The 26,241-nt window shown below is 31.7% G+C and overlaps 2 protein-coding genes across 9 annotated transcripts in view; one reads left to right on the top strand and one right to left on the bottom strand.

Moving 5' to 3' along the window:
* Positions 1-13,061, bottom strand: part of LOC124954483 (serine/threonine-protein kinase ATR) — an 18,321-nt gene extending 5,260 nt beyond the window's left edge. Inside the window, exons 1-37 of one of the 4 annotated variants that reach the window (XM_047507506.1) lie at positions 11,532-13,061; positions 10,110-10,283; positions 9,784-9,980; positions 9,536-9,706; positions 9,303-9,460; positions 9,061-9,210; positions 8,779-8,977; positions 8,544-8,683; positions 7,889-8,460; positions 7,631-7,795; positions 7,052-7,549; positions 6,788-6,965; positions 6,468-6,713; positions 6,266-6,382; positions 6,070-6,192; positions 5,736-5,983; positions 5,442-5,660; positions 5,195-5,366; positions 4,863-5,114; positions 4,606-4,766; positions 4,383-4,543; positions 4,026-4,304; positions 3,794-3,939; positions 3,602-3,718; positions 3,382-3,521; positions 3,094-3,318; positions 2,691-2,951; positions 2,371-2,596; positions 2,079-2,263; positions 1,802-2,001; positions 1,547-1,719; positions 1,324-1,467; positions 1,000-1,157; positions 658-889; positions 452-590; positions 263-377; positions 21-174 (exon numbers count right to left, since the gene is read on the bottom strand). In XM_047507506.1, coding sequence (XP_047363462.1) covers positions 21-174; positions 263-377; positions 452-590; positions 658-889; positions 1,000-1,157; positions 1,324-1,467; positions 1,547-1,719; positions 1,802-2,001; positions 2,079-2,263; positions 2,371-2,596; positions 2,691-2,951; positions 3,094-3,318; positions 3,382-3,521; positions 3,602-3,718; positions 3,794-3,939; positions 4,026-4,304; positions 4,383-4,543; positions 4,606-4,766; positions 4,863-5,114; positions 5,195-5,366; positions 5,442-5,660; positions 5,736-5,983; positions 6,070-6,192; positions 6,266-6,382; positions 6,468-6,713; positions 6,788-6,965; positions 7,052-7,549; positions 7,631-7,795; positions 7,889-8,460; positions 8,544-8,683; positions 8,779-8,977; positions 9,061-9,210; positions 9,303-9,460; positions 9,536-9,706; positions 9,784-9,980; positions 10,110-10,153 — 7,065 coding nt within the window. In that variant the 5' untranslated portion in view covers positions 10,154-10,283; positions 11,532-13,061. Of the gene's footprint in view, positions 1-20; positions 175-262; positions 378-451; positions 591-657; positions 890-999; positions 1,158-1,323; positions 1,468-1,546; positions 1,720-1,801; positions 2,002-2,078; positions 2,264-2,370; positions 2,597-2,690; positions 2,952-3,093; positions 3,319-3,381; positions 3,522-3,601; positions 3,719-3,793; positions 3,940-4,025; positions 4,305-4,382; positions 4,544-4,605; positions 4,767-4,862; positions 5,115-5,194; positions 5,367-5,441; positions 5,661-5,735; positions 5,984-6,069; positions 6,193-6,265; positions 6,383-6,467; positions 6,714-6,787; positions 6,966-7,051; positions 7,550-7,630; positions 7,796-7,888; positions 8,461-8,543; positions 8,684-8,778; positions 8,978-9,060; positions 9,211-9,302; positions 9,461-9,535; positions 9,707-9,783; positions 9,981-10,109; positions 10,383-11,531 lie in introns of those variants that run through there. The other 3 variants (XM_047507520.1, XR_007102558.1, XR_007102560.1) reach the window with 3 other exon arrangements.
* Positions 12,803-26,241, top strand: LOC124954525 (high affinity choline transporter 1-like). Of its 5 annotated transcripts, none has more exons than XM_047507591.1 (15): positions 12,803-13,349; positions 14,286-15,748; positions 15,839-16,020; positions 16,536-16,762; positions 17,899-18,006; positions 18,083-18,311; positions 18,439-18,667; positions 18,735-18,969; positions 19,037-19,143; positions 19,210-19,313; positions 19,382-19,512; positions 19,610-19,887; positions 19,975-20,667; positions 20,751-20,947; positions 21,218-26,241. In XM_047507591.1, exons 3-15 carry the CDS (start codon positions 16,010-16,012, stop codon positions 21,495-21,497), a joined length of 2,829 nt encoding a protein of 942 aa, XP_047363547.1. In that variant the 5' UTR covers positions 12,803-13,349; positions 14,286-15,748; positions 15,839-16,009; the 3' UTR covers positions 21,498-26,241. The 5 variants fall into 5 exon arrangements, with proteins under 5 accessions (XP_047363547.1, XP_047363556.1, XP_047363565.1 ...); XM_047507629.1 differs by lacking the exon at positions 15,839-16,020 and adding an exon at positions 16,987-17,201 and having other exon boundaries at positions 12,809-13,349; positions 14,286-14,516; XM_047507600.1 differs by lacking the exon at positions 15,839-16,020 and having other exon boundaries at positions 12,805-13,349; positions 14,286-14,516.

Genomic DNA, 26,241 nt, shown 5'->3' with positions numbered 1-26,241 from the left:
TATATGATACGATTATTTACCCGATTAAATAAACAACTAAAATCAACGTGAACACAATCACCACATTTGGAGTCAAATAATATGTTTTCTCCGTGACGATCTCCAAGTCCAAGAATATATCCTACCATTGACATAACAGCAGTAGTCCTAATATATGCAGTACGAGCTTCGTACCTAAAAAAAAAAAAATGCAATTTCAAGCATTAACTATTGAAAGAAGTACAATAAAGTTAAGCGAAATATAAATATAATTGCACTCTACCATCCATAAGGATCAGGAAATGTGAGACGAAACCAATCTCCGAGAACTGGAGGATGACGTGGTAGTAATTTATTAAGAAATATATATCTCTTCTTTTCTAATGGATCTTTTAAAGCTAAAACCACATATGAAATATTCAATTAAAATGTATATAAAAATGTATATACAAATTTTATTTCGATTACTTACAACACAAAAGAGATTTTAATTCTCTACTTGTAACAGCTATACCCCTTTCTCTATATAAGTTCATAAGGATAGGACGAAAACCAACTAAATTGGGTACCCACTCAATAAAACCACACTCTTCATTTAGCGGTACAACACTCTGTTAATAATAATGAAAATTATAAATAGTCATTATCTATCATTTCCAAATAATATATTATACTTACATAGGTTCTTATATAAAGTCTTCTCTGTCGTGATTCTGGATCTTTTTGAAGATACTTATTTACAATATCATTAAATTCCATCAGTCTGAAATCTCTTCTTAAATCATCTTTCGGTTTGCACATAAAAAGATATTTTTTACCATCCGATCCTTTCAATTCAATACGACGTGGTCTTTGAAGAGATTGCATAACAACAACCTTTTCCTCTATTCCCGCAATGTGGACACATTCTCTATATCCGAATAAATATAAAAAGTATAAATCCAGTTTTTACACACAATCTTTACATCTTTACTGTTAATACATAACAGTACAATCTTTTCCTATATTACATATACTTACGAAGAAAATGGATGATGATGCTCGACAGAAGTATCTTTAGAAGGTAAAATAAATTGCCGAAATTTCGTTGCCGGGATCATAATCGAACTAAAATCTGTATTTGAAAACATTCGTGGTAAATTTCGTGATAATTGACTAACTGTTGTGTTCATTATTCCCTGTTAATCAATAAATAATATTTTATGTGTGTGTGTGTGTGTGAGCGTGTGTTATTATTATTAAAAAATTATCATAATATAAAATATATATATATATATATATATATATATATATATATATATATATATATATATATATATATATATTTCAATATTCTAAACTTACATCAGGTATATTTTTATTAGACAGCTCTATTAATTTCTCCCAAAGTTTATTAAAATCCTTGATAAGTTTAGTCATTTCTAATGTTTTCAATTGGGAATGATTTAAAATTTCTTGGCATCTTCTTTGTCGTATAGGATATGAAGACTATTTTCAAATAATATAATTTTTATATAAGAGTAAAAATAATTTTTTAGAATTATAATGAGAATTGTCATATAATTACATTAATAACCGAGGCCATCATCCATAAACAATGTTGTGGATACGCGACAATTAATTTAACCAAAAGAGTACAAAGTGTTTTTTGAACTTCTACAGAAGGATGACAAATTCTAGATACAAGTTGACTAAATGCTGTGAGCCACATAAATATTGGTAATCTTTCTTGATATGCATCTACAAGATAAATAAAAAAGAAAAAATAATATTACGTTGTCCTCGCGTTACTATTTTTCTTATTATAAATTATTATCATTACCCATAATTTTAGTCATCTTTAATAAACAATCTTGACGTAACTTATCATTCTCGACTTGTCCATATTGACTACTACGAGTAGCTACACGTGAAGCAAAGTCTAACCAAATAGTTAACATTTTAGGCATTGACTGATGAATGTATTTGCAACCATATTGAAGTGATTTACCATAATAATTCATCATATGGACTTGTAATTCTCTAAAACAATAATATTTGATAATCTTCAATATATCTATACAAGATAATATTATATTATGATTATTATATTATCTTACCGTCCTTTTATGTCTTTTTCTTCATCAGACATTCTATTAACAACAGATTCGTAATATTGAGCACAAGCAAGTAAGCTTTTTTCCCATGCTCTCCAAACTTCAATAGCTTCCTTATAATTGCAAATACTAACATCTGTATCCACATTAAGTGTTTCATCATTATATTTAGCAAAGAGAAGTTTTGCCTGAAAATAATGATACGTTGTTATACAAAAGAATGAGATATAATATTTCTTTTAATGTATAGTATTCATTATTTTTTTTCTTTTTTTTTTTTTTATAATCTAAAAACCTTGGCACATTGCTTTCTTTCTTCAACACATTCTCCAGGTGGCATTTGTTTATAAAAAGAAGATGGTTTGAAGCAATTTGAAAAACATCGTTTTAAAGTTGTGAAAGCTTCTTCTTGACATCCTTTTTGCCAATATAATTGAGCTTGTTCTATGTATAGTTCTTGAGATGGACAAGAATCACCAGCAGACAAAATGTACATATATGATTGTTGATGTAAGCCAGCCCTAAAAAAAAAAAAGATAATGTTCGATGTTAAAGAAGAAATATATAATATATCAACGAAAAAAAATATATTTGCGCTTATCAAATGAAATATACTTTCTAGCAATTTTTGCACTCTTCAACCAAATTTTGCCAATTTCTCGTTTAAGCTCTAGATTTTCTGTACCACTCGTTTTAGCCTGTAATTTTACAGCTAAATCTAATGTGGCTCTGCGCATACCAAGAACAAATTCTATTCCGCGTGATGTTCGTATAAGTTGACCACGTTTATCCCATTCTTCCAATATCAATGGAACTTGTTTTACATCCGTCATCATCAAAGAAGCTGCTTTATCGAATTCATTAAGTACATGTAATCTAAAAAAAAAAAAAAAAAAAAAAAAAAAAAAAAATAAAAAATAAAAAAATAAAAAAAATAAAAAAAAAATAAAAAAAAAAAAGATTAAAGGATTTTAAGAAAAATCCTATTTTGATGCAATTAGATATTCAAAAGACCTACTTCATAATACATGAATACGTTTGTTGATATCCTCCTGGACGTGAAGCAACTTCTAACAGCGATAATAATTTCTTTTTTATAATAGAAAAATCTGGCTTAATTCCTCGTTCAAAATCTTCTAACAACATGTCCTTTATATTTTTTTGTGACGCATTGTCGAGATGAGTGACTTGAGCAAGTCTCCAAAAAGGTTCATTATCAATTATCAATGGCTCTAATTCAGGCCTATTATGATAAGAAAAAATATAATATATCTGTCAATTACATCATATCTTTCAATTTTATTACCTGCTGCTTAATATACCCTCTGTAATATTTTTTGCTGTAAAAGGCTGATCAAGACCCAAGTAACAATGGATCATACCTTGTAAATATTTAGATTTAACAACTTCCTTTTGCGCAAGTCTTTCATAGCATGTAGCTGCATCCTTTAAATTAAAATGAATATCATATAATATGCACACACGCACGTACGTATGCACGCATACACTAAAAATGTTTGTTATACCTGCAATTGTCCACTAACTTCATGTGCTAATACCAATTGTTGTAATGTGGGTGTTTGATCTTGAGTTGCTAGAATACCAGAAACTCCATCTGGTTCATCAAGTTGAGCATATATTTTCTATAATAAAAAGGATATAAATTATTGCGTACAATGAAAATCTTTTGATATAGAAAAATGCAATAATTTATTTACTGCAAGTAATCCCCCTTCTGTCGTTTCTGATAATCCTTTACCACTAGAAGCCATATGTTGTTCCAAGTACATTAAAGCACGATGATATTCGTGTGATTGATAGCAACCTTCTGCTATCACTAAAGTATCCAGTTTCGAACAGAATGCTGTTTCAATGAAAATATTAAATAATTTAATATTTATTTAAATTCTGTAAAAATATATACTTCCTGTTATATTAAATCATTCTTACTTTCTACTGATTTAAATTTTTCATCCTGAAATAATCTTCGTTCTCTAAGCCATCGTTGTAGATGATCCAATATCGAAAATACAATTTGAGAACAACGCGTACGTCTAGCTTCATCAGAAATTCGTTTATCATCTATTTTCGTACTATAGTCGTATCGAAGAGGCCGATAGTTAACAAGTTCCTGATCAAGAGTAGGCTGTATTCTAACATTAATTACAGCTAATATTTCTTCTCTCAATTTATTATGTATTTCTTCTGTTTCATTTGAAACTATGTAAGCTAATAGAAAAAATATATCCAATTATATATATATAGTATAATAAACGATCACAAATATAAAGATATCACTTAACTCACAGACTATATGAGGTAGAGCAAATATCATTGTTTTTATATCACGCTTGAATGCTGGTCTACAAGCATGTAAGACGTTACTTAAGGTTTCATGATTTAAATTATTTGACATACTACATAGCCAATTATATGCCCACTTTCCCACAGAAGATCCTGCTTCAGAGCTATAAGAAATATTTTAATTATTTATTTTAACTATACAGTTATTTATCCGATAAAGACATACCCATAAACAGGATGAGGAAATTCGATAATGTCGTTTACTACTGTTATTTTATAATGCGATGTTAGAAAAGGAAAGATTATTTGTTGCGTTGTTAAAGGCAAATTATTCCATAATTCACTGTTTTTACCTTCTGGTCTTATATCGTATGCTTTTAATATTTCCTAAAAATATAATGTAAATTTCCGGATTTGGTAATTATTAATAATAATTGTTTTTAATTATTAATAATAATAGTTGTTTAATAATAATTTACATACCTGTATAGCAAGTGAAAAACAATCCATACTCTGAGTACTGTTTTGCATTTGGAAAGCACGAACATTTTCCAAAAGCATTGCACAAGCAAATTCTTCATTCATATCAAATATGAATTTACTATCTTCCCTGGAAATAATTCTTCGAGGAAGAAGACTTGGTTCAATAGCACCTAATTCCCCAAGACATTCTCCATATAAAATACGAATATTATCATCCTTTTCTTGACATCCCATAAGTAAAGTATCTAAAAGCTTTGTAAGAGAAAAATTTATTCCCATCATTTGATTTACTTATTTGGTAAGTAATATCACAGAACTAGAAATTAATATACCTCAACAATTAATGGATGTACATCTGTATCGCTTAATATCATTTTATTAAGTTCTATTCTATGTTCTGCCAAAAATTTTTGCAGATATACCAATGCTCTCATACGAACTTCATCCGTTTCGTGAGTAATTCGTTTAAGCCATAATTTCAGATTTTTACCAAATTCGCATGGTCTAAAATTCAGAAAGGGCTTTGAACAAAAATTGTTTCTTTTTTACTAAGCAGATAAATAAGTATATATTACTTACTGTGCTTCTAAAATATGTTTCTTAACAATAGCTGATATATGACTTGAAACTTTCATATCATCAATAAAAAACAAATCCGATATATATTTTGAAATGTTATTGTTTTCATGAAATAAAAATTCTAACATTTCATTTACTTTTATAGAATAATTTTCTAATAATGGTATCATAGAAACACATATAGTTGGTAATAATGGGCCAAGATCTTCCATTGGCATACTAAATTTAAAAATTATTATTTAAATTGCAAATAATTATATTTAATGAATAGTTTATTAATTATTATAAACATACTTGTGAATAAAGGCATCCCATGCATCACATACTAAGGGTCCAAAGGTTGGTCTTTTAAATCCTAATGAAACGCGCAATGTTGCTAAAATTTTATACCTAAGTGGTGCAACATGCTCTGCACCCATGTATCGCATTAATGTTGATAATGAAGCCAATGCACATTTTTGAGTATATTCATCTGATTTAGGACCAAGATTGACGTCATATTTGACTAATATACCATGTAGTCTCAGTTTCAGGTAAGCGACCTAATGCAAAATAATAAATAAATTTACATATTATATAAAATAATACTCATTCATTTACTTAATAATATAAAAATAAGATTACTTACTATTCTTTCATGCGTACTAAAATCTGGTCTTGTAGTACCATCATAGTCTGATATTATACGTAAAAAGCCAATAATTTTTTCAGGTGACTCATAAAATTTTAACATCAAATCTTCAAATATACCCTATTATTAATATGAAAATAAATGAACATTCATGAAAGAAGAATATTAATAATATTACAAAAGTATTTCTTACCACAAAAGAATCCCTTGTTAATTCTGAAATGCTGATTTTAGTCAATTTTGATACATATTTTAAACATTCTATTCCGGTACTCAATGGCAGATTTAGAAATGAATAACTGCAAATATGCTAAACACAATACAATAATATACATAAGTTTTATATCAGAGAAGCTTTTAAAAAGATTTAAATATTTATGTGGTATTTTACATACTGGAAAATATTCAATCAACATTTGTTTCTCGTCTACGGACAATAATTCGGCCATATCTTGTAAAAGACAAATTACTTTTGGTGTTTGAAGTATAAGAGAAAGTAAGTAACATACTGCATGATAACCATCTTTCCTTAGTAATTCACGTGATCCATGATACCCAACGCATTTAGCAACGCGATGTACTGAAGTTGCAATATTATAAGAACTCTCAAGGTAATTAAAAACTGCTCGTTGCATTATTAACTATAAAAATATTCATATAAATATTGTGATAAAGATTGAATATATAGAAAATTATATTTTAATAATGTTATTACTGTGAGAAAAAATTTTTTGTATCTAATGTATAGCATCTTCGGTGTTATATTAAGAAAAGAAGCGATATCTTGATAAATAACTACAGCAGAAGCCACATTTGCAGGTGATGAATTTGGATGAAGTATAGTAACAAAAAGTAAGTTAATTATTCTTCTTTCTGTGACGTATAATGGAACACTAAAATCATAAATATAAATTATTAATAATAAAATCATGTTACACTTATTGATTTTTATAGATTCAAATTGTATTTAGTTCTATACCATGCAAAGTTTTTTGCAGCATTAAGTAATGTATTATGTAAACAATAATTGGAAGTATCTAGTGCAACGATTAATGTTTCAACCATAAAATTAATCACAAAATCCACGAATTTTTCTAACTCTGTTGGTATCCTATCTAATAAGCATTCTCCAGTTCTCTTCAATATATCAATTCGAATATTTAATACTTGTCCTATTGTTATGGCGAAGTTTGATCTTATTTCTACATTTTCATCTTGCAGATAAGGCAACCAAAGCTGTGTTATTGTATTGCTGCTAAATGATTTCATATGCTTTGTGAAAGACATAAAATTTTTCGATAAACTTAAACGCACTTTAGGAGATCTCGATGTTAATAATTTGAAGTATTGACTCAACAGTTGATCATGTTGTTTGTCTATAAAACATGATTCTAAATATTTATCTGTATCAAAATTATTTACACTTTTAGTACAATATTTACATTCTATATTGTTACTAATTATCTGTGCTATATCTCTGAAAGAAAAAGATATTTATTTTATTTTAATATATAATAATATTATAATAATATAAGAAAAAATTATATAATATCAGTACCTGACTACGTCGAAGCCACCTGATAAAAAACAAGCTATGTGGCCTAATGTTTTTGCTAAAGTCTCTTGAATTAATTCATTGGTTGAGAATAAAGCAGGTTTTAAAATAAATTCAGAGATATCTTCTAATTTTATTTTTGAATTTTTCATTAATGTAATGCTGCTGCTACAAATTACAAAAATATATAATTATAAGAACAGTGTATATAACGCTATTCTATTTTAAATATATGAATTTATTTCTATATAAAATACTTACTTAATACCTATAATAGCCAGTTGAAGTTCATTGTTTATGATAAATGTACGTATTAGATATAATCTATTTTCTTTTTTACCATGTCCACATATTGTCATGAAACATTTTGCTTTCATTTCATTATTAAGAGATTTGAGAGTCTCCATACCTGTTTGATTTATTTCTGCTGTTTCTTTTATATTCTTCAAAAATGGCAATGTTAGTATTGATTCAATCAAATCTTTGTTAGATTCATTATGAATCATTACACACATTATGCTTCTCAAAATAATTTCTTTCAATTCATGTTTACCAAAATTAAGTTCGTATATTAGTTTCTTTAATATAACATTTAAATCATCTTTATATAAAATAACATCGATATTTTGTTCAATAATCCAGTGTTGTAACAAGCAAGAACCATGTAAAATGTATAACATATCATTATATCTATTAGTTTGCACGGCAGCATTTAATTCTTGTTTAAACAAAAACCATGCTTCATTGACTTCCTCTAAATTTACATTATTAGTTATGGAATCATTGTATCTGATTCCAAAGTAAATATAACACATAAAAACTGAAATAAACTCCTAAAAAAAAATATATATATATACATACTAAATCTATATCGTATTTATAAAATATATTGGATTTTAGAGATAATTCTACTAACCGGGCAATTGCGAAAATATTTGATAAACTTTTTAGCTTCAAAAGAAGTACATGATCTTGGTTCTAAAATTAAATATTCTTTTATTTTTTGACAAATTTCTATTTTCAATGGTTTTAGTGCTTCCTGTTCCACTTCAGCCACTGATTGTAAAAATAATAATAAATAAGTAATAATGTAAAGTAATCAGTAATAATATGTATCAAACTATATATATTTAAAGTTAATAAAAACTCACATATGAATTCATGCTCTAAAAGATTAATTATTTCAAAGCACAAAGTAGTAAGATTTGTTGATGCTACTAACATATGAATAAGTTGTAACAACGTTTTAATATATTGATTGAGAGCTTCAATTGTCAATTGTCCATAATTTATCCATATTGGAATAGTTTTTATAATTTCAGTAGTATAAATAACTAATGTTGATGCATACTTAAAAAACATACATTTTTAGATTAAATTGATGCAAGACATATATGAATTCATATAGATATTAAATAATTAAAGTTACATACTTGATTTGTTGAATTACAAATTTCTATAAGTTGTGGAGAAAGTTCTAAGATATTTAATTTTATATCTGGAGCAGACTTTATGATAGTTCCTATAAAAATATTCCCAAGTTTTTCTTGATCCCATGTAGATATTCCTGATTTATTAATAATCTATATAGTAGAAATTCACATGAACATAAAAATATACAAAAATAAAGAGACTAATTTATTTATTATATGCGATATATTATAATTTAAATTACCTCCAATATAGATCTCTGTACAGATGTAACAAAATTAATTTTCAAAGTTACTGGGTATGTTGAAAGATCTAAGTCTGGTATACAATTATCAATTATTATAAAATTACGCAGTATTATTTCATCATTTTCTTTAGCATGTACATAGAATCCGTTTAGTTCTGCATGAAGAATAAGTAGAAATAAAAGACAAATTATATTGTTATATAACTGTAATAAAAGTTGTTAATAAATACCTTCAAGTATAGATAAATATATCATGCTTATTTTTGTAAATGTAATACTATGATGTGCCGATAATATTCTAAGCATACATGCTTGTACTTCTATACTTTTCATAAGGACATCATTGCTTAATGGATTCCCTATTATATAAAACATTGCTCCAAAAAGCCATGTTGTAAATGCTGAAAAATAAAATGATATAATGAAAATATGGTCAATATATTTCAAGTTAATAACATATATAAATATATTTAATTACCTTCATATTGTACATATAAATTGTCATCATATGGAATTACATTGTAAGGAGGAATTAAAACATTCCTTAAATTCAATGAACTTTTAAGAATTGATTCTAGTAGAGAGCATAGAATTTGTTCAGCTGTTACACTTTTGTAATCTGAGAAAATTGTAGTCACTGGACAATGAATAAATTTCCATAATGATTCTGCAACGCTATAAAATCATTTGTGTAAATACGATAGACCAAATTGGTTATATGATTTGTAAAAGGTTGTGAAAAGAAAAGCTAATTATTATTATTATTATTATTATTTTTATTGCAAATAATTATAAATATATTACCTAGTATTTTCTTGATATTCCGGTAAACTATCATCTTCATCCATCGTACGTTATATTTCATTTTTATACACAATAGTAATGAAATTAGGTTGCAATTTGTGTAAATTGCAATTAATCATTTCACATAATTTTAAGACATCGAATTAAGCGTTAAGAGCTTCATTATAATACAGCCTATAAATTAATAAATTGACTTATAACTTTATAAAACTCAATACTTTTGTCGTAAATGAATAAGATTGAACAGGTTCGTTCGTTAGGAATGTTTTTCGCGGTTATTCAAAAATAATCGCACAGGAGCGACATCTGTAACACTATTTATCAAGATCCACTTATATATATATATATATATATATATATATATATATATATATATATACATATATATATATATATGTATCTATAATATACAAATAGAAAAAATATTTTATTTGACGAATAAACACATATACAGTGTTTCAATTATTTTAATAAATTTATAATGTTTTATCATTTTAATATTTTTTTTCAACATTTAAATTTATCTGTTTATGATTAAATATACATTATGAGTGAAATAAACGAAGAAAAAATATTAGAAGTTTTAAAATTTTATATCTATCAAAGATTGACAGTAACCGAATTTATTCTCCTCTCAAGGAGAATGTATTATACACAAAGTATATAACATGTATATAAACTTTAAACGCGTTTAGAAAGCTTTTACTGTTGACAAGTTTAGGTCACTCGTTGCGAAACTTAAAGCTGTTCTACTTTTAGTCGACAGGAGTACTTAACAGGACTCTGATGTGAATATTTTTTATCATTATTATTATATATGTATATACATAATAATAATGATATATTTTTTTTCCTTTTAGATTAATTATATCTTTTTTTTTTTCATACGCATAGTCAGATCAATTGTTCATTGTCATTATTATTAAAAAGGGAGAAGTTCCCCTTTAGATAGTAATTATTATTATATTACAACAACTAAGCGGTACGTGTTCTGATTTTTTTATTACATCCGGTAGGGGATTTCAGTCGATAGAGAAATATTTCCTTCGCGTGGAACTGACACAAAGGCATATCATTCACAATATAGTAGAAACATTTCTAATAAATATTCTATACTTGAATCTACATCTTTGTATTTTAATCGTTTCCATTTAAGTTGCCTTTTTCTATTCGACAAATAAAGTCTGCCATTATTCGTATCTTTAAATAATTGCACTTTTATCTTCGATTCCAAGGTCGTTTTATCTATCATTAAGACTACCTACTGTAGTGTAAAATATAAATACGAAACACTTAATGAATAGTTTTACTTTTCTCTTCTTTGCTAACAGATAAAGAAAGGAAGGAAGGAAGGAAGGAAGGAAGGAAGGAAGGAAGAGAAAGGGGAGAGTTATTTTTCGCGTGCTCGAGTTCTATACACACCGGTAGAAGACTTCGTTCTCTTTGAAATCTTTATCCGTCCTCTTGTGCATATCTTCTCTTCTATTCTTTCATCCAGTATCATCGTATCTCTTGTCTGTACCCTCGCCGCGCTTGCCGATTTTAATCCTTCTCTCTTTCTCCCTATTTCCTTTCTTTCACTTCCCTCTCCTATTTTCCTACGCATGATATATTTTCTCCTATCGATTCTACGGCGAACAATCGTTTCTTTTTTTCAATGCCCCTTAAGGATTTAATTGGCTCTCGACTTCGAACCATCGTTATTTCGCTCAAAAAACACCAAACAATTCTTTATTTGATGTTAAAAGGAAGATCAAGTTCTTTCTCCTTTATCTTTCTACAAAAATTCCCTTATATTTACGAAAATGAAGTGAAGATATTAAGGAAAACATATCGTCTTTAAAAATTAATCGAATTCGATCTTACAATATATAATATTTTTATTCTATGTTGAAAGAAATCTCTAGCAATATGAAACGTAGTAATAAAAAAGAGTTACTCTCAAAGTTCGATTATTATTATATCTCTTTGTGGAAAATAAAATAAGTTAGAATTTTAATACCGTCCTATACTGAAAGTATCAGACAATTTCGTTCATATATTTTGCTCTCTTACGAGGACGATGACCATACTCGAAACTATCAAGGTGTATTTAAGTTCGCCGCGTGTATTCGGAGGATGAAAGAGGAATGGTACGGGTACGACGATATGGACCCGGTTGCGGAGAAAAGCTAAGAGCCAGGAGTTTGCGCGAACAGATCAATACGCTTGCCCCCTGCACGTGGATTTGCCACTCTCCCTCCCTCGCTCTCTCTTACACAAGCATACGCAATATATACATGTAATAGTACACTATCATCTTCCGTTCGACCCCTCGGACTTCTTACCCTCTTCTTTCTCCCTAAATTTACCCCCCACCTTTTTCTCAGTCATTCTCTCTTTCCCTTTCTATTTCTCTCTTATTTTGTCTTACGGTGATGCCGCACAGACAACTTGTTTCTCATTCATCTCAAATTGTTCCTGCATCTTCCCATCTTTTATTATTTTTCTTTTTTCAGCATGTTTCGAACGTATTTCACAATGGTCCCAACTATCGTCATCGTCATCATCATCATCTCGCTCTCTATATTTCTCTCTTTCTACTTATCTCTTCCGCCTATCATCTCTCTCCCACCCTATCAACGCATCTCTCCCTCTCTTTCCCCTCCTTCTCTCTCTCTCTCTCTCTCTCTCTTTCTTTCTCTCTCTTACTCTCTTTACCGATCGTTCCCTCCCTTTCTACCATCATCTCTACGTTCTGCTACCCCTTGGTGAGGTGGCGGTCCAGAGCGCAGAGCGCGTCAGCCGTGCGGGATGCTGAATCCAAAGGAGATTCAGTTGTACGCCTGGCTGCTCTGCCACTGTGCACTCTGTGCGCGTTTCATAACGTTCTTCTTTCTCTGAGTTGAAAACTGTCAAATCTTAGACGACATATTTTTTTTTTCTTTTCTTTATCATCTCTCTCTCTCTCTCTCTCTTTCTCTCTCTCTCTCTCTATCTCCCTCTCTCTCTCTCTCTTTCTTCTCCCCCTCTCTTTGTCCATTCTTATCTATTGCTCCATTTCTCCATCTTTTATTCTCTTTTTTCCTTCTTACGTTCTTCTCCTTTCTCTTTTTCTCACCGTCATTCCCAATTCTCTTTTTCCACATTTCCCATTATTTCATTTCGTTGCGTCGCATTCTCTTCCGGGGTTCATCTCGCCGACGGATCGAACAAGGAATGGACTTTTTGTGAAAGAAAGGCGTGTACCGAACATCCACGGTAAGTTTTTATCATTTCATATATTAATACTATTACGAAAAAAAAATCGCTCGAAGGAACGTGGGTGTGCCGATGGACCTTGTCGCGAAAAGATCGCCAAGTTCGCGAGACTGTCAACAAGATGGTCCTCCTCCTCCTTCGATCTGAACTTTTTTTTTTCATCATTTTGATAGTATTTCCGTTTCAATAGAAATGTCATTAATTGTGCTAGGATATGAAATGACAAAAGGTATCAATTTTGTCGAGATTAAGAAAAAAGACCTTGACGTGACATTAAAAGCGTATCTTCGTTCGTATTCCACTTAAGTGTAATCATTATACTTCAACTTAAGTGTAATCATCTAGTAAAGAGCACTTACCTTATCACAAATGTAGATATTATTTAAATGAACGATCTATTTGATTTTACTCCTTTTGTACTTCGCTTCTCAGACCTAATCCGCGAAGAGATTACGCTTAATGTCGCAGTCGTAGGAATAATAATAAGCTCAAGAAACTTGCGTAGCTTCCTTCAAAAGATACGATCGTATTGTTAATTTGTTAAAAAGAAAAAAAAAAAGAAAAAGCATATTAAAGGAAACTTATACTATAAGTCCCCTTTTTTATTTATCACGTCCCTTTTGATTGACAAACAAGCAGCTTATTGAGGATATCCTGCTTTAAGAATGTTAAATATATTAGGATATATATAGATATATATATATTTTTTTTGTTGCATGTTTAGCAACGGTCAGTATATAATTTGTCCTTTTGGTATTTATCAAAAAGGTCAAATAATTTATACCCTTTTTCATATCGATTTCACCCTTTCACCTATGCGCATTCGTATAGGTTATTTAAAACTTAATTAAAATATTATAATTATATATTCGAAAATTCACAATTGAGTTAAGAACGATTAGTAAATGCAAATTTTTTATAACATTTTATTTTTAGATCGAAATAATTCCTTATTTATATCCTCGGATGACTAATATAAGATATTCGATATTGTATATCGTCAAGGATGTCGAGCAAAGTATTGGATAACTAATCAGTGCAACCCGATCAAAGTTCGAACATGCTGCTGTTATTTATCAAAGAGCACGGATAACTGAGAATGTTCGTTCGCCTGGAAAGTGGAAATAAATAGCTTCGCCTGATTGACGAAAGGGCAAAATGATGAATGTAAAAAAAGAGACGGTATCGGTGTCTGTTAGAATTAAAAAGAGCGAGAGAGCAAAGTTTTACGAATAAAATGAGTAAAAGGATTCCCATCAAGGAGTAATAAAACATAAAGGAAATAGAGGGATACAGGTGGAGCCGTCATTTGAATCGAAAGGACAAAGTGAACAAACATTAAATAGATTCGTACATAGTTCAATATTTGTACAGCCTCGCATTTCGTATTTCCCGCTTAAATATCGTATAAGGGTCTCGCGAATTGCCCTCGTTCGCGTCGCACTCGCAAACTCTATCCAGAGATATGTACAATGTACATAATGTATACACATATGTATATGTATATGTATATATATATGTGTGTGTGTGTGTGTATGTGTGTATGTATACGTATATCTATGCACATATACCAAGACCAGCATCACACTGGCGTTGCATCTCGAGTGCCTGAAAAAGCCGTTTCGAACGAATTAATAATGCGGACGAAGAGGAGCTCTTTCGTTCCTTCTCTCCCTCTCCCTCTCTCTCTCTCTCTCTCTCTCTCTTTCTCTCGTCGTTGAAACGAACCAGCTGAACTTTACGCGAGTTCGTGGACCGCATAGGTCATGACCTGACGACCCATCCCGGACCGACATCTAGGCCATTCTTGAATTTTAATCCGTGCCGCAATTGCCACCGAGCTCGATTAGCCCCGGCATCGTAGAAAAGCGATAGAGGTGTACCGAGCTTTAACATCATCCACATCCACACGTCGGTCCACTTGAGCCTATCTCTTTCTCTCTCACTCTCTCTTTCTCTCCCTCTCTCTCTCTCTCTCTCTCTCTCTCTCTCTCTCTCTCTCTCTCTTTCTCTCTTTCTCTTTCTCCTCATCTACTTCGACACGACAATATTATTTTCACCCTTCGGCTTAGAGCCCATTGAAATTTTACTTGGCCTTCTCTTTGATATGGATATTGGTATGAGAAAAAGTCAAACAAAGCATTTATAAACAACATCAAATCAAAATATTCGCACTTTCTTTTCTCTCCCTAAAAAAAATCTTCGAGAAAAAATATTCTAGAAAAAACAAAAGAAAAAGAAACAACAAAAAAAGAGAAAAAGAAAAAAGAAAAATATGTGGCTCGAATTTTGTGCGAATATATTTGGGCTGTTCCATGGCTTAAAGAAATTCATTTTCATGGCTCGAATGTGGTGTACGACGAATGTTTATCTTTCATTTAACATGATCCGCTGAATAGGTGCGAACACTACTCTGCCAAAGTCCCATGATGTTCCTGTTTAAATCCCATATAAGTTTCCACCTATTATTATATTCATATGCTTTTCAGTTCGATGGAACGACGAATATGTATGCATGTATGTATCTACTTCTCATTTACTTAAATCCCATATACGATAATACGACGAAACTCTCTGACTCTCAACCGAGAAGCTTAAATGCGTACCAGCTATAACGGAGATGATAGGATTAATTATATATGAACGGATAGGAAGGATCAATGCGAACTATGTAAGCCAGACTATAATGTCTTCCTATTCGTGAGATATTGGTAATAATATCAGGTTTCTCCTCTACTTTCGAATAATTTCACGCTTACCAATTATTGACATTGATTATTCAAATGAAAAGTTCAACGTTTGAAACGAGAAGAAAGAGAAAAAAAAGAAGGAAAAAGAAAATACTCATCTGTATTCGAATGAATACATCCCTTGACATTAATTATCTATTAATTAATTAATAAGAGTATTGATCAAAGCAAAACCAAATAATACGTTAAGAGTTAATTTTCTAGTGAATGTAAATATATCACGAGCCAGACCGATGGCAAACACGATGAGTAAATTTTTTATGGAGTACACACTTAATGAAGGCAAACAGATTTTTCTCTTTCCTTCTCTCTCTCTCTTTTTCTCTCTCCCTCTTTCTCTCTCTCTCGCTCTCTTTTTCTCTATCATGAAAAATAAACTTTCAAACACGTACAACAGGAATCTCTTTTTTTTTCTTTTCCTTCTTTCTGATTACAGGCTACCGTCACGTCGGAGGGGAAGGGGGTGGAGAGAACAGGACACGAGGATGGGTGTCTATGTGATTGGGATAGTTGGCGTTATCGTGTTTTACGTGGCTGTACTCGCCGTTGGTATTTGGGCTGCTTTTGTAAAAAGAAAGAAAAGTCAACAGCAGCATGGCCAAAACGACATGATATTGGCGAATCGTCGATTAGGACCATTGCTTGGTGTCTTCACGCTCGTAGGTAGGTATGAAGAAAATGATTGGATAACATGCTCTCTGAACTGTGATCCTGAGATAGAAGCTCGGAATTGTCAACCAAATTTAATGCATATGCATATTCTTGCCTGACGAACATATATATACATATATGTATATATATATATATATATACATATATACATAAACGTGTGTATGTATAAGAAAGGATTTAGGTAATATACAAACTTGCACATACTTGGGGAATAGGGAAGCTTCGACTAAATTGGAAAACGATACCAGACGACAACCGTTCGACTCCTGGGAATCGGCTGACGAAGACACGTTCGCTTATCAGCCGTGAATTCTTTCTTTTATTTCCGTTCTAGAACGGGACGGAAATGCAAGAGAAATTGACGGGCGTCATCGGAAAACTTTGCTTTCTCTAGCGAATTCGTTGTCACCCAGTTGGCCTACTTAAAAACGTGCGTTATTATTCGCTTTACCTTCCACGTACAGTTTTATTCAGTTCACTTTACCAGCTTCCATTCTCTTCACTGGTCTCCTCTTGTTCCTCTCTCTCTCTCTCTCTTTCTTTCTCTCTCTCTTTCTCTCCTTTTCTCTTTCTATAGTTTTCCTTCTAGTTTCTCATCCTCCCTTATTTCTCCTGCCCTTTCACGATGAAAATCATTTTGCGGCTTTTCCATCCCTCCATTACGGTAATGAACAGCCCCAGGAGACACAGAGAAACGCAGTGGCAAGTACGCTCTACGCTCGCGTATTCCCTTTATCTATCCGCTTCTCTCGTTGTTGAATGATGGGTAGACCAAGAAACGCGTTTGGTTGCGGTGTCCGTTACACCGTTTATTCACGGCACGATGTTCGCGGCCTCGTATTCATTGAGTATTCAATGCACTGAAAGAAGAGTTCGGTACGTTACAAGCAAAGGGAGCATGTTTAAAATTTTCTACAGCATATTAAACAAAAATGTCATCTTTTTTTTTGTTTTATTTTTCTCTATCTTAATCCCTCTTCCATCCCTTAATTCATAATTGAAGTTATTAAATAATTTCATATCCTCTCCTAGTGTCCAATTCATCTATATAGTGAAAATTTGTTTAAAAATTTTTTCAACTCCAGAATGATTTCATGAATTAATTGTTATTTTTCATTTCTATCTAGCCACGTGGGTAGGTGGTGCATACGTGAACGGAACTGCTGAAGTCATGTATACGAAGGGTTTACTTTGGTGTCAGCCGCCGATTGGTTACAGTCTGAGTCTTCTCTTTGGTAGGTCCTCTAATATCATTGAATAACATTTTATCGACGTACAACGATCGCATGTATTCAAGTGACAACTTTACAGGCGCTGTACTATTTGTGAGACCAATGAGGAAAGCCGAGTATGTGACGATGTTGGATCCTTTTCAAGAACGATATGGTGCCGGAGTTGGTGGGCTACTCTTCATTCCGGCACTATTTGGTGATTTGTTTTGGTGCGGAACGGTATTGAAGGCTTTAGGAAGTTCGTTGGTCGTCATTGCTGACGTTGATCCACAATTGAGCATTTGTGCATCGGCATTGTTAGCAGCCATGTTAGTACAGAAGAGTATGTTAAAAGGCATGCATAGTCGAATGTAGACGATTTAGATGAGCAAACTTTAATCGCCTGTTCGAGTCATAAAGACACCTTTTCTTTTATATCTTTTTTCTTTTTTACAGATATACCGTTTTCGGCGGACTCTATTCCGTAGCGTGTACAGACGCTCTCCAATTGGCCTGCATAGTTCTAGGACTGGCTATCACAGCACCGTTTTCCATATTCCATCCGGCTACATCGTTTGAAAAGAATTTATCGTCTAGGGAGTGGCTCGGCGAAATTAAAAACGAGGATCTAGCGACGTGGATCGATGGCATGCTTTTACTCGTATTCGGTGGAATACCATGGCAGGTAACCGATCGTGAATACATATCAGATTATCTAGTTTCAAAAGATCACAGATATACACTTTGTTCAGGGATACTTTCAACGAATATTGAGCTTTCGAAGCACGACCGTTGCAACAACGTTATCGATAGCTTCAATGTTCTTCTGTATAATGCTCGCTGTACCTTGCGCTTTGATCGGTGTTGTGGCACGTGCAACGGACTGGACGATGATCGAGGGTCCGAACAAGACTCTGTCTTTCGATGCTAATGCTGCATTACCTCTCGTGTTGAGGTACTTGACTCCACCATGGGTTTCTTTCATAGGTGAGGATCAATATTGTATTAATGAACAAATATTTCTTGCTTGGTTATTGATTATGACTTGGGGTAGGTCTTGGAGCGATCTCAGCTGCAATAATGTCTTCGGCAGACTCCAGCATACTCGCTAGTAGTACTATGTTTTCAAGGAATATTTATAGACTCACACTTAGACCAAAGGTAAGAACATTTCGATCGGAACAAAATGTATCCTGAACTCATCTATTTTTTTTTGTTCTATTATAGGCATCCGAAAGAGAATTAAATTGGATATTACGTATTTCGGTGCTAATGGTCTCCGTTCTCTCGACTATTTTCGCTCTCAAAATTGACAGCATTTATTATCTTTCGTAAGTAATAAACGGACATTTAAATAGCTCTAGTATTCACATTTTGCTATGAATATATAATCTTACAGGTATCTCTCCTCCGATCTTGTGTACGTCGTACTCTTCCCTCAGTTACTGGCGATCATTTATTGGCCTTCGTTGGTCGATACTTATGGATGCCTCGCGGGATACTTTGTTGCTGTGGTATTACGTGTCGGTGGTGAGTATCGTAGTCATTCGAGTGTACGCTCACGCTATGTACATCGTTAATTACAAGTGCAAATGACCAGTATCTTACACGCGCTTGAATCCTTTAGGAGGAGAAGAGGGTTTGGGTATACCGGCACTGATCGAGTACCCATTTTACGACAAAGTGACCAGAACCCAGAAATTTCCCTTCCGGACTGCCGCGATGTTGTCGGCTCTCTTCGTGCAGATCATTGCTAGCTTCTTCACGCGAAATCTTCTTGGAAAGGGATATTTCCCTCGTTGTTGCGACGTCCTTAGCGTTTATTCACCTGGAAAGACAAAAGACCAATCAGGGGTGATACAGAGTAACTCGGGCGCAGCTTTAATGGATTCCTCTTCAGTAAACGTACGAACAAAATTATTTTCTAACGTTAACGATAAACGAATCTAGATATCACTCGTCTAACTTCAACGATGATATTTATGTTCTTAGAAATCATTGTCGGGTATAGATGCATGCGATGGTGTCAGTGGTTGCAATTATGAAACTGATAGGCCTGGAGCTCTCAGTTTAAACGAGGATCCACGTTCTGAGCAACGTTGTTCCGAAAATAACGTTGCTGTCAGCGATTTTACAAATAATGAAACGATAAGGGGAAACACCGTTGCATCTGTCATACAAAGAACCAATCAAACTAGTCAAAGTTTTCACGGGATCCCAAGAAATTCTTCAGTCCAACCGATCTCATTGACTGGTAGGCATGTACAAACGGCAACTAATCAATACGTTCCAATACCGATTAACGAAGCCAATGCAACGTGTAGAGGTCAGATTCTTGGAGTGCGCAATCTTCGAGATTCATTAGGTCAAATGCTTTTACCAGTCGACAACAATGTTTCTTCGTCTGGTGGTAATGACGTTGGAAATATCAATGCGATTCCCTCGAATACGACAATACCAGCATCTATGTCAATTGTTTCATCTTATAATAAGATATGTAATGAGAGCACAACGACGAATGATAAATTATCGCGAGACTGTGAGAGAACTGTCGATAGAAATCCAGTGGAATTTAATTTAAATGCTCAAGACAGTATGCTTACAAATGTTTGTGGTAAGAAGAATGTTAAGGGTGTCAAATTGGTCGGTATGGATGGTGGAACTTTGAGAAGACCGTCGTTACAAGTAAGACATCATTGTTTTCATGTCTCGTTGCTCATTTAGTATTCTACAATAACATCATAAATAATTAATTATTAATGGTATAGGGTACATTCTCTCCAACACCATCCGTAGAATTGGTTCACATTCTGGATAGACGACAAAGTAGTGGTTCTTACGGTCCAGGATCTTTATCTCCAGTTCCAATGGGCATAGAAGCATGTAAGACTCATGGTACTGCACCCGAAGGACACAGCGGGAACGAACATTGCAGAATAAAAAGAGGGATCGTCAGGCATCACAGGTAGTTAAAAGCGTTCGAATCGAGACCACCATTTGACTTTTTGTTCTTTTTGTGACGTAACAATAAAGAGATTTATTTTATGTTTTACAATAAATTATGTTTGGAATTATATTGAAACACGTTTTTCCCTGATCCAACAGCTTACAAACATTGGAATCTTTAAGTTATACAAGAAGACATGAAATATTTTTTATTCACTTTATCTCCTTGTTTTTTCCCTTTTAATCGCATGGTTTTCTCTTTCATGTTACCCTAACACATTTTTCGTAGCTTTAACGACACCGGAGATCGAGCTCTTACAACATTGGCCAGACAACCGACTTATCCTTCGATGCCGTTACGACCGGAGGATTGTCGTATGACTTTAGTGAAGAAGGACAAAAGAACGGGTATGATTGCTCGTCATTCCTCCGTAACGAATGAAAAGGAACTCGGTGGATGTACGACCACTGGTGTCGTCATCTGCAGCCCAAGTTACAGTATGTACGGTTCAGCCGTTAAGAACTCCAATTACTTTGTGACCGACGATGAAGCGGTCAGCAGATTTTAAAAGATAAAACGTCGAAGTGGAAAATTGAAGAGACTAAGAATCGATGACAATCGTAGCTATCTTCTCATAGATGATAGGTCAGCTCCTTCGTACCTCTATATCTCAGTCCCAATTTTTCATTATTGATTTGTTCAGTAAATTTCTATAAAAATGTCATACCTATCCTTCTTTTTTTTTTTTCTTCTTTTTGAATATACATAGATACATCCTATACAACACAACTTTCCGTTCCATTGTTCATTAGGTCGACGTAGGTTATAGATGGAACAGATAGCTCGGCGTTTATAACACGGCTGACGAAGCTGACGACGAACATTTTCTTTTTTTAAAGCGACATCAAGCGCACACGCAAAGGCAGGGTGGCTTGTGCCATATAGCAGAGAGCACGTGACATAAGCATTTCTATCTGACAAATACGTACATACATATAACAAATACTCCTAGGATATAGACGCGTTCATCCTTTTGTTTTATCATCAACGTATAAAAAATAACAAAGACAATCTGACGATTAAAAAGATACCCTACTATTCTAGATATTCATACAATGAAATGCTTGTGTTCGTACAACTCTAGCTAGCGTGCAATAATTGTTACACACATTTGTACATAACAATTTAATATTTATAACAATTACGAAAATGTCTACTTTCGCGTGCTCGATCTTAAAGCCCATATTCGTCCAATTAATAATTATGCGATGTTATTTCAAACAAGAAAACACATGATCATGTCTCGAATGTGCTTGCGAAAGGAGAAATGATCGTGAGAGATCGATTAAAAACTTTCTTGTATAACTTATATACATTTGAAATGTTTAGAGTATCACTTGAGTCAAGTAGTTCAAATCGAAACTAGTCAGACCCTGTCCATTAATCACCACTATATACCTCTTTACTGATACATATATTACGTTTAAGATATTAATAGGACTGAAGTTTCGATGTCCTTTAGTTTTCGATATCCATCCTATTTCAGACTGAAACAAATGAATTTTGTACAAAAAAAAAAAAAGGAAAAGAAAAGAGAAATGAATGAGGAGGAAACTCGAATAAGGATGCAACTTCTCTTTAGCAAAAGGCCCTTTTAGATATATACATAAAATACTTGTCGTTCGTAGGGAATAGAGAGATTATTTCTTTCTTTCTCTATCTCTGTCTCTCTCTCTCTCTCTCTCTCTCTCTCTCTCCCTCTCTTTCTCTCTCTCTCTCTCTCTTTTATGTCCAATCTCATCTGTATATAATATTATATTTAATTAGTACTTCATATTTCATACTTACCACGTTACATACATAATACGATCTTCACATACATTCTTGCGAAAATTAGATATAAACTAAGCAATAGATGATTAATCGATAAGAATAGATTATCGAGTAATAACATACATATATATTATAGGAATGGCGTACTTACGCAATCTTAAAGTTTTCACAATCGAATGAAAGATATGAGAGTTGATAAGCATAGTCATGAAGATGGGTAGCGTAAACTTCGTTTTTGGAAAGACCATTATATCAAAAAGATAATTAGATTGTTCTGCAGAAAAAAAAAGAAAAACAAAAAAAAAAAACAAAACGTAACGTTGCGAAACTCCTTTCGTCCGTTTTTTTGTTCGTTAAGACTTTAAAGGTAGGAATTTTGAATAATTTATGTCAAATCGCTAATTGCTTTGTCGTCATATTTTTTGGGACGAAGAGGGTTGAACTTTTTAATTCTTTAACTTTTCCTTTTCATCTTCATTAACGAAGATTACGCCGCTTGTAAAAGAACGTCCAGTAAATTGGGTGCAAATTTATGATACTCTGACAACAAAAAATACGATATTTTTCCACCGATAAATCGTAAGGTCTGTAGGATTAATATTGTACAAGTAGATAGGAACGCGGATGTCCACGATAAATCGGTGTGATTATAAAGTGGAAGTTAGATCGTCCTTTTATCGAACGATTGTCGCTAATGTAAATGAGAAAGAATTAAGTATGTAGTATCTCAAAATATGTACGTAGAGTAAATAATGCTCCGATCCATTTGTTAAATGAGATTTAACATTTAAGATTTCTTTTTAATTTTTCTTATTTCGATCGATTTCTTTTCTTTTTTTTTCTATTAATTGTCGATGATCGTATCATTTGTTATTATTATTTAGAGAATGCACTTATCTCTACCACATGATTCGTACTTAATTCGAAATAACGAAAGAACATATATATATATATATATAAACTTTTTATTTACTTGTTTTTAAACTACATTTTAATGATTAACTTATTAATACTTATTGTGACCTTTTTGTTGCTTTTTTGTGATTATAAAAGAGCTTGTTTCATTCCTTTTTTTCGTTAAAAAGTGATTGGAGCCAAGAGTTTTCTCTACTTTTATATATAGCCAGGTTCGTATCCATCCCCGTGGAATTAAAAGAGTGATCCTCATCTCTCGTATATATATATATATATATATATATATATATATATATATATATATATATATATATATACACATATATATATACACATACATAACAATTTTTAGTAAAGTAATAATAAGCGGAAAAAAACTCGTAATTAAGGCAGTAATTATTAATTAATAATATAGAGATGTGGGGGAATGGATAAGGACCTGAAGAAAATAACAACAAGAAAAACAATGATAAAATAATATTACGTTGATTTTATTCTGTCGGACGTCGAAAAACCTATATCAGTATTATTCGATCGTAGAGAAGGATTCGTGAGTTAGAGATCGAATTCTGATGGGCGAATCCTTGTGAGAGACACCTCTTGTCTTTCATAGAATTACTTAATTCGTTAGAATAATATGATTAGCACAGGCAATACGGCGATCGTGTTGGCACAAATACATAATATGTTTTTGCTTTAAATCAAAATAACGAAACGATACTGCCCTTTCTATGAACAAAAGAAAAAAAGTAAAAAGTAAAAAAAAAAAGAAAAAAAAAAATAAGAGGAAGAAAAAAGTAAAATTCGAAACAGAAAATTTTTTTCTTTTTGTTTTTGATATTACATGTACGAATATGGAGTGGCCGAGAACAGTAAGCAATCTTAACATTGTCCTAACGTAGAATATACATATACATACATATACGGTAGTTATATTTAAGTTCATTTATTCTATATCTATTTCCCTGAAACGACGAAATATATATATATATATATATATATATATATATATATATATATATATATATATAACAGCAAAATGAAAAAGAAAGCCGAAGAAAAATGTTTTTTTTATACTTAGAATCATACGTACATAAACATATATGTACGTATAATATCGACTGAGACCGCGTCCTCCCCTATTTCTCGACTATCAAATTCTAATGAAGAAAGAAATATTCCCGTCTTTTATAATAAACAAAAAACAAAAAAAAAAGAATACGAAGAAGAAAAACTTTCTATACAAGTTTAAAATGAATTACTTGGTCTAGGATTACCAATTATTTTTCTACTTTTATCTATGACGCAATATAAAACATAAAAGAGAACGCATACAGATATAAAAAGTACAATACACGATATATAAGTACACGTTAATGGAGGTTGAAAAAATAAAAAAAATAGTAAAATTAGTAGTTAAATATTATAATTGATAACATATAAGTATTCTATACATATATACATACACAACATACATACAGTAACGAGCTATATCCATATTCGGCTAATTATATTCTTCAAATTAGTTATCATTTTGATTTCGAACATTTTATAGATCGAGAATGTTCCGTCAGAACGTATATTTTCTAATTCATAAAATTCGTCAATAGTTCGTCATTTCTATACAAATTATTGTTGATATTAATTTTAGATATATGCGATCGCCGTACGTTATAAAAAAAAAATAATAATAATAATATTAATAGTAATAGTAATAGTAATAATAGTAATAATAATAATAATAATAATAATAATAATAATAATAATAATAATAATAATAATATTAATAAAATTAAAAATGTATGGTCGTCGAAAAGGTTCGTGTACTTTTGTTACGTAATAAAACAAAACAAAAAAAAAACAAAAAAAGAAATGAGAGACACAAGGACAATTAAGCTTTTCTAATATCTCTCAAAATAATTTAATTTTACAGAACCATTTTCGTCGACGAATACATGCAAACTATAAACTTCGAATGATATCGGCTTATCTACATATGTATGTATGATACAGTGATCTCTTTCAAAAAAAAATCATTTTGGTTGATATACACATACACATATATTTTCTTCTTTTTATGTTTACTTGAATTATCTATAACCTATTATTTTTATGAATTTATATTATTATTCATTATTTTATCGCCATACGATATCTCTCGAAGTTCGTTTATGTACGATATACTTGAATATATACATACATACATACATACATACATACATAATATATATATATGTGTGTGTATGTGTGTTTATACAATATATATGACACGTATATACATACATATATGTACACACACACTTACCAAGCAGAATAGGAAAAATTTTTGTTTACGCACAAACAAAAAAAAAAAAAATACATACGAAGCGTCTCTTCTTTTTGTTTCTCTCCTTAGGATTCAACTTTTATACTCGACAATATTTAAGTAAATATTTTCACTTTTAAAAGAGCAATCCTTTTTTTACAGTTAGCGAAATCACTTGTATGAAAAAAAAAAAAAAATGAACAAACAAACAAAAAAGAATACGTAGTTTTTATTAATATAATTTGTAAAATCTCATAAA

Source organism: Vespa velutina, chromosome 1, assembly GCF_912470025.1.
Source record: "Vespa velutina chromosome 1, iVesVel2.1, whole genome shotgun sequence".
Taxonomy (NCBI): Eukaryota; Metazoa; Arthropoda; class Insecta; order Hymenoptera; family Vespidae; genus Vespa; species Vespa velutina.
The sequence above is the reverse complement of the archived record's forward strand: the minus strand, read 5'-3'. Positions and strand labels throughout refer to the sequence as shown.

What these genes read in the sequence shown, in the direction of transcription:
- LOC124954525 (XM_047507591.1), top strand. An exon ending in TCGGTGGAATACCATGGCAG is followed by an intron (nt 18,668 to 18,734) that starts GTAACCGATCGT and finishes CACTTTGTTCAG; the next exon opens with GGATACTTTCAACGAATATT. An exon ending in GGGATCGTCAGGCATCACAG is followed by an intron (nt 20,948 to 21,217) that starts GTAGTTAAAAGC and finishes CATTTTTCGTAG; the next exon opens with CTTTAACGACACCGGAGATC.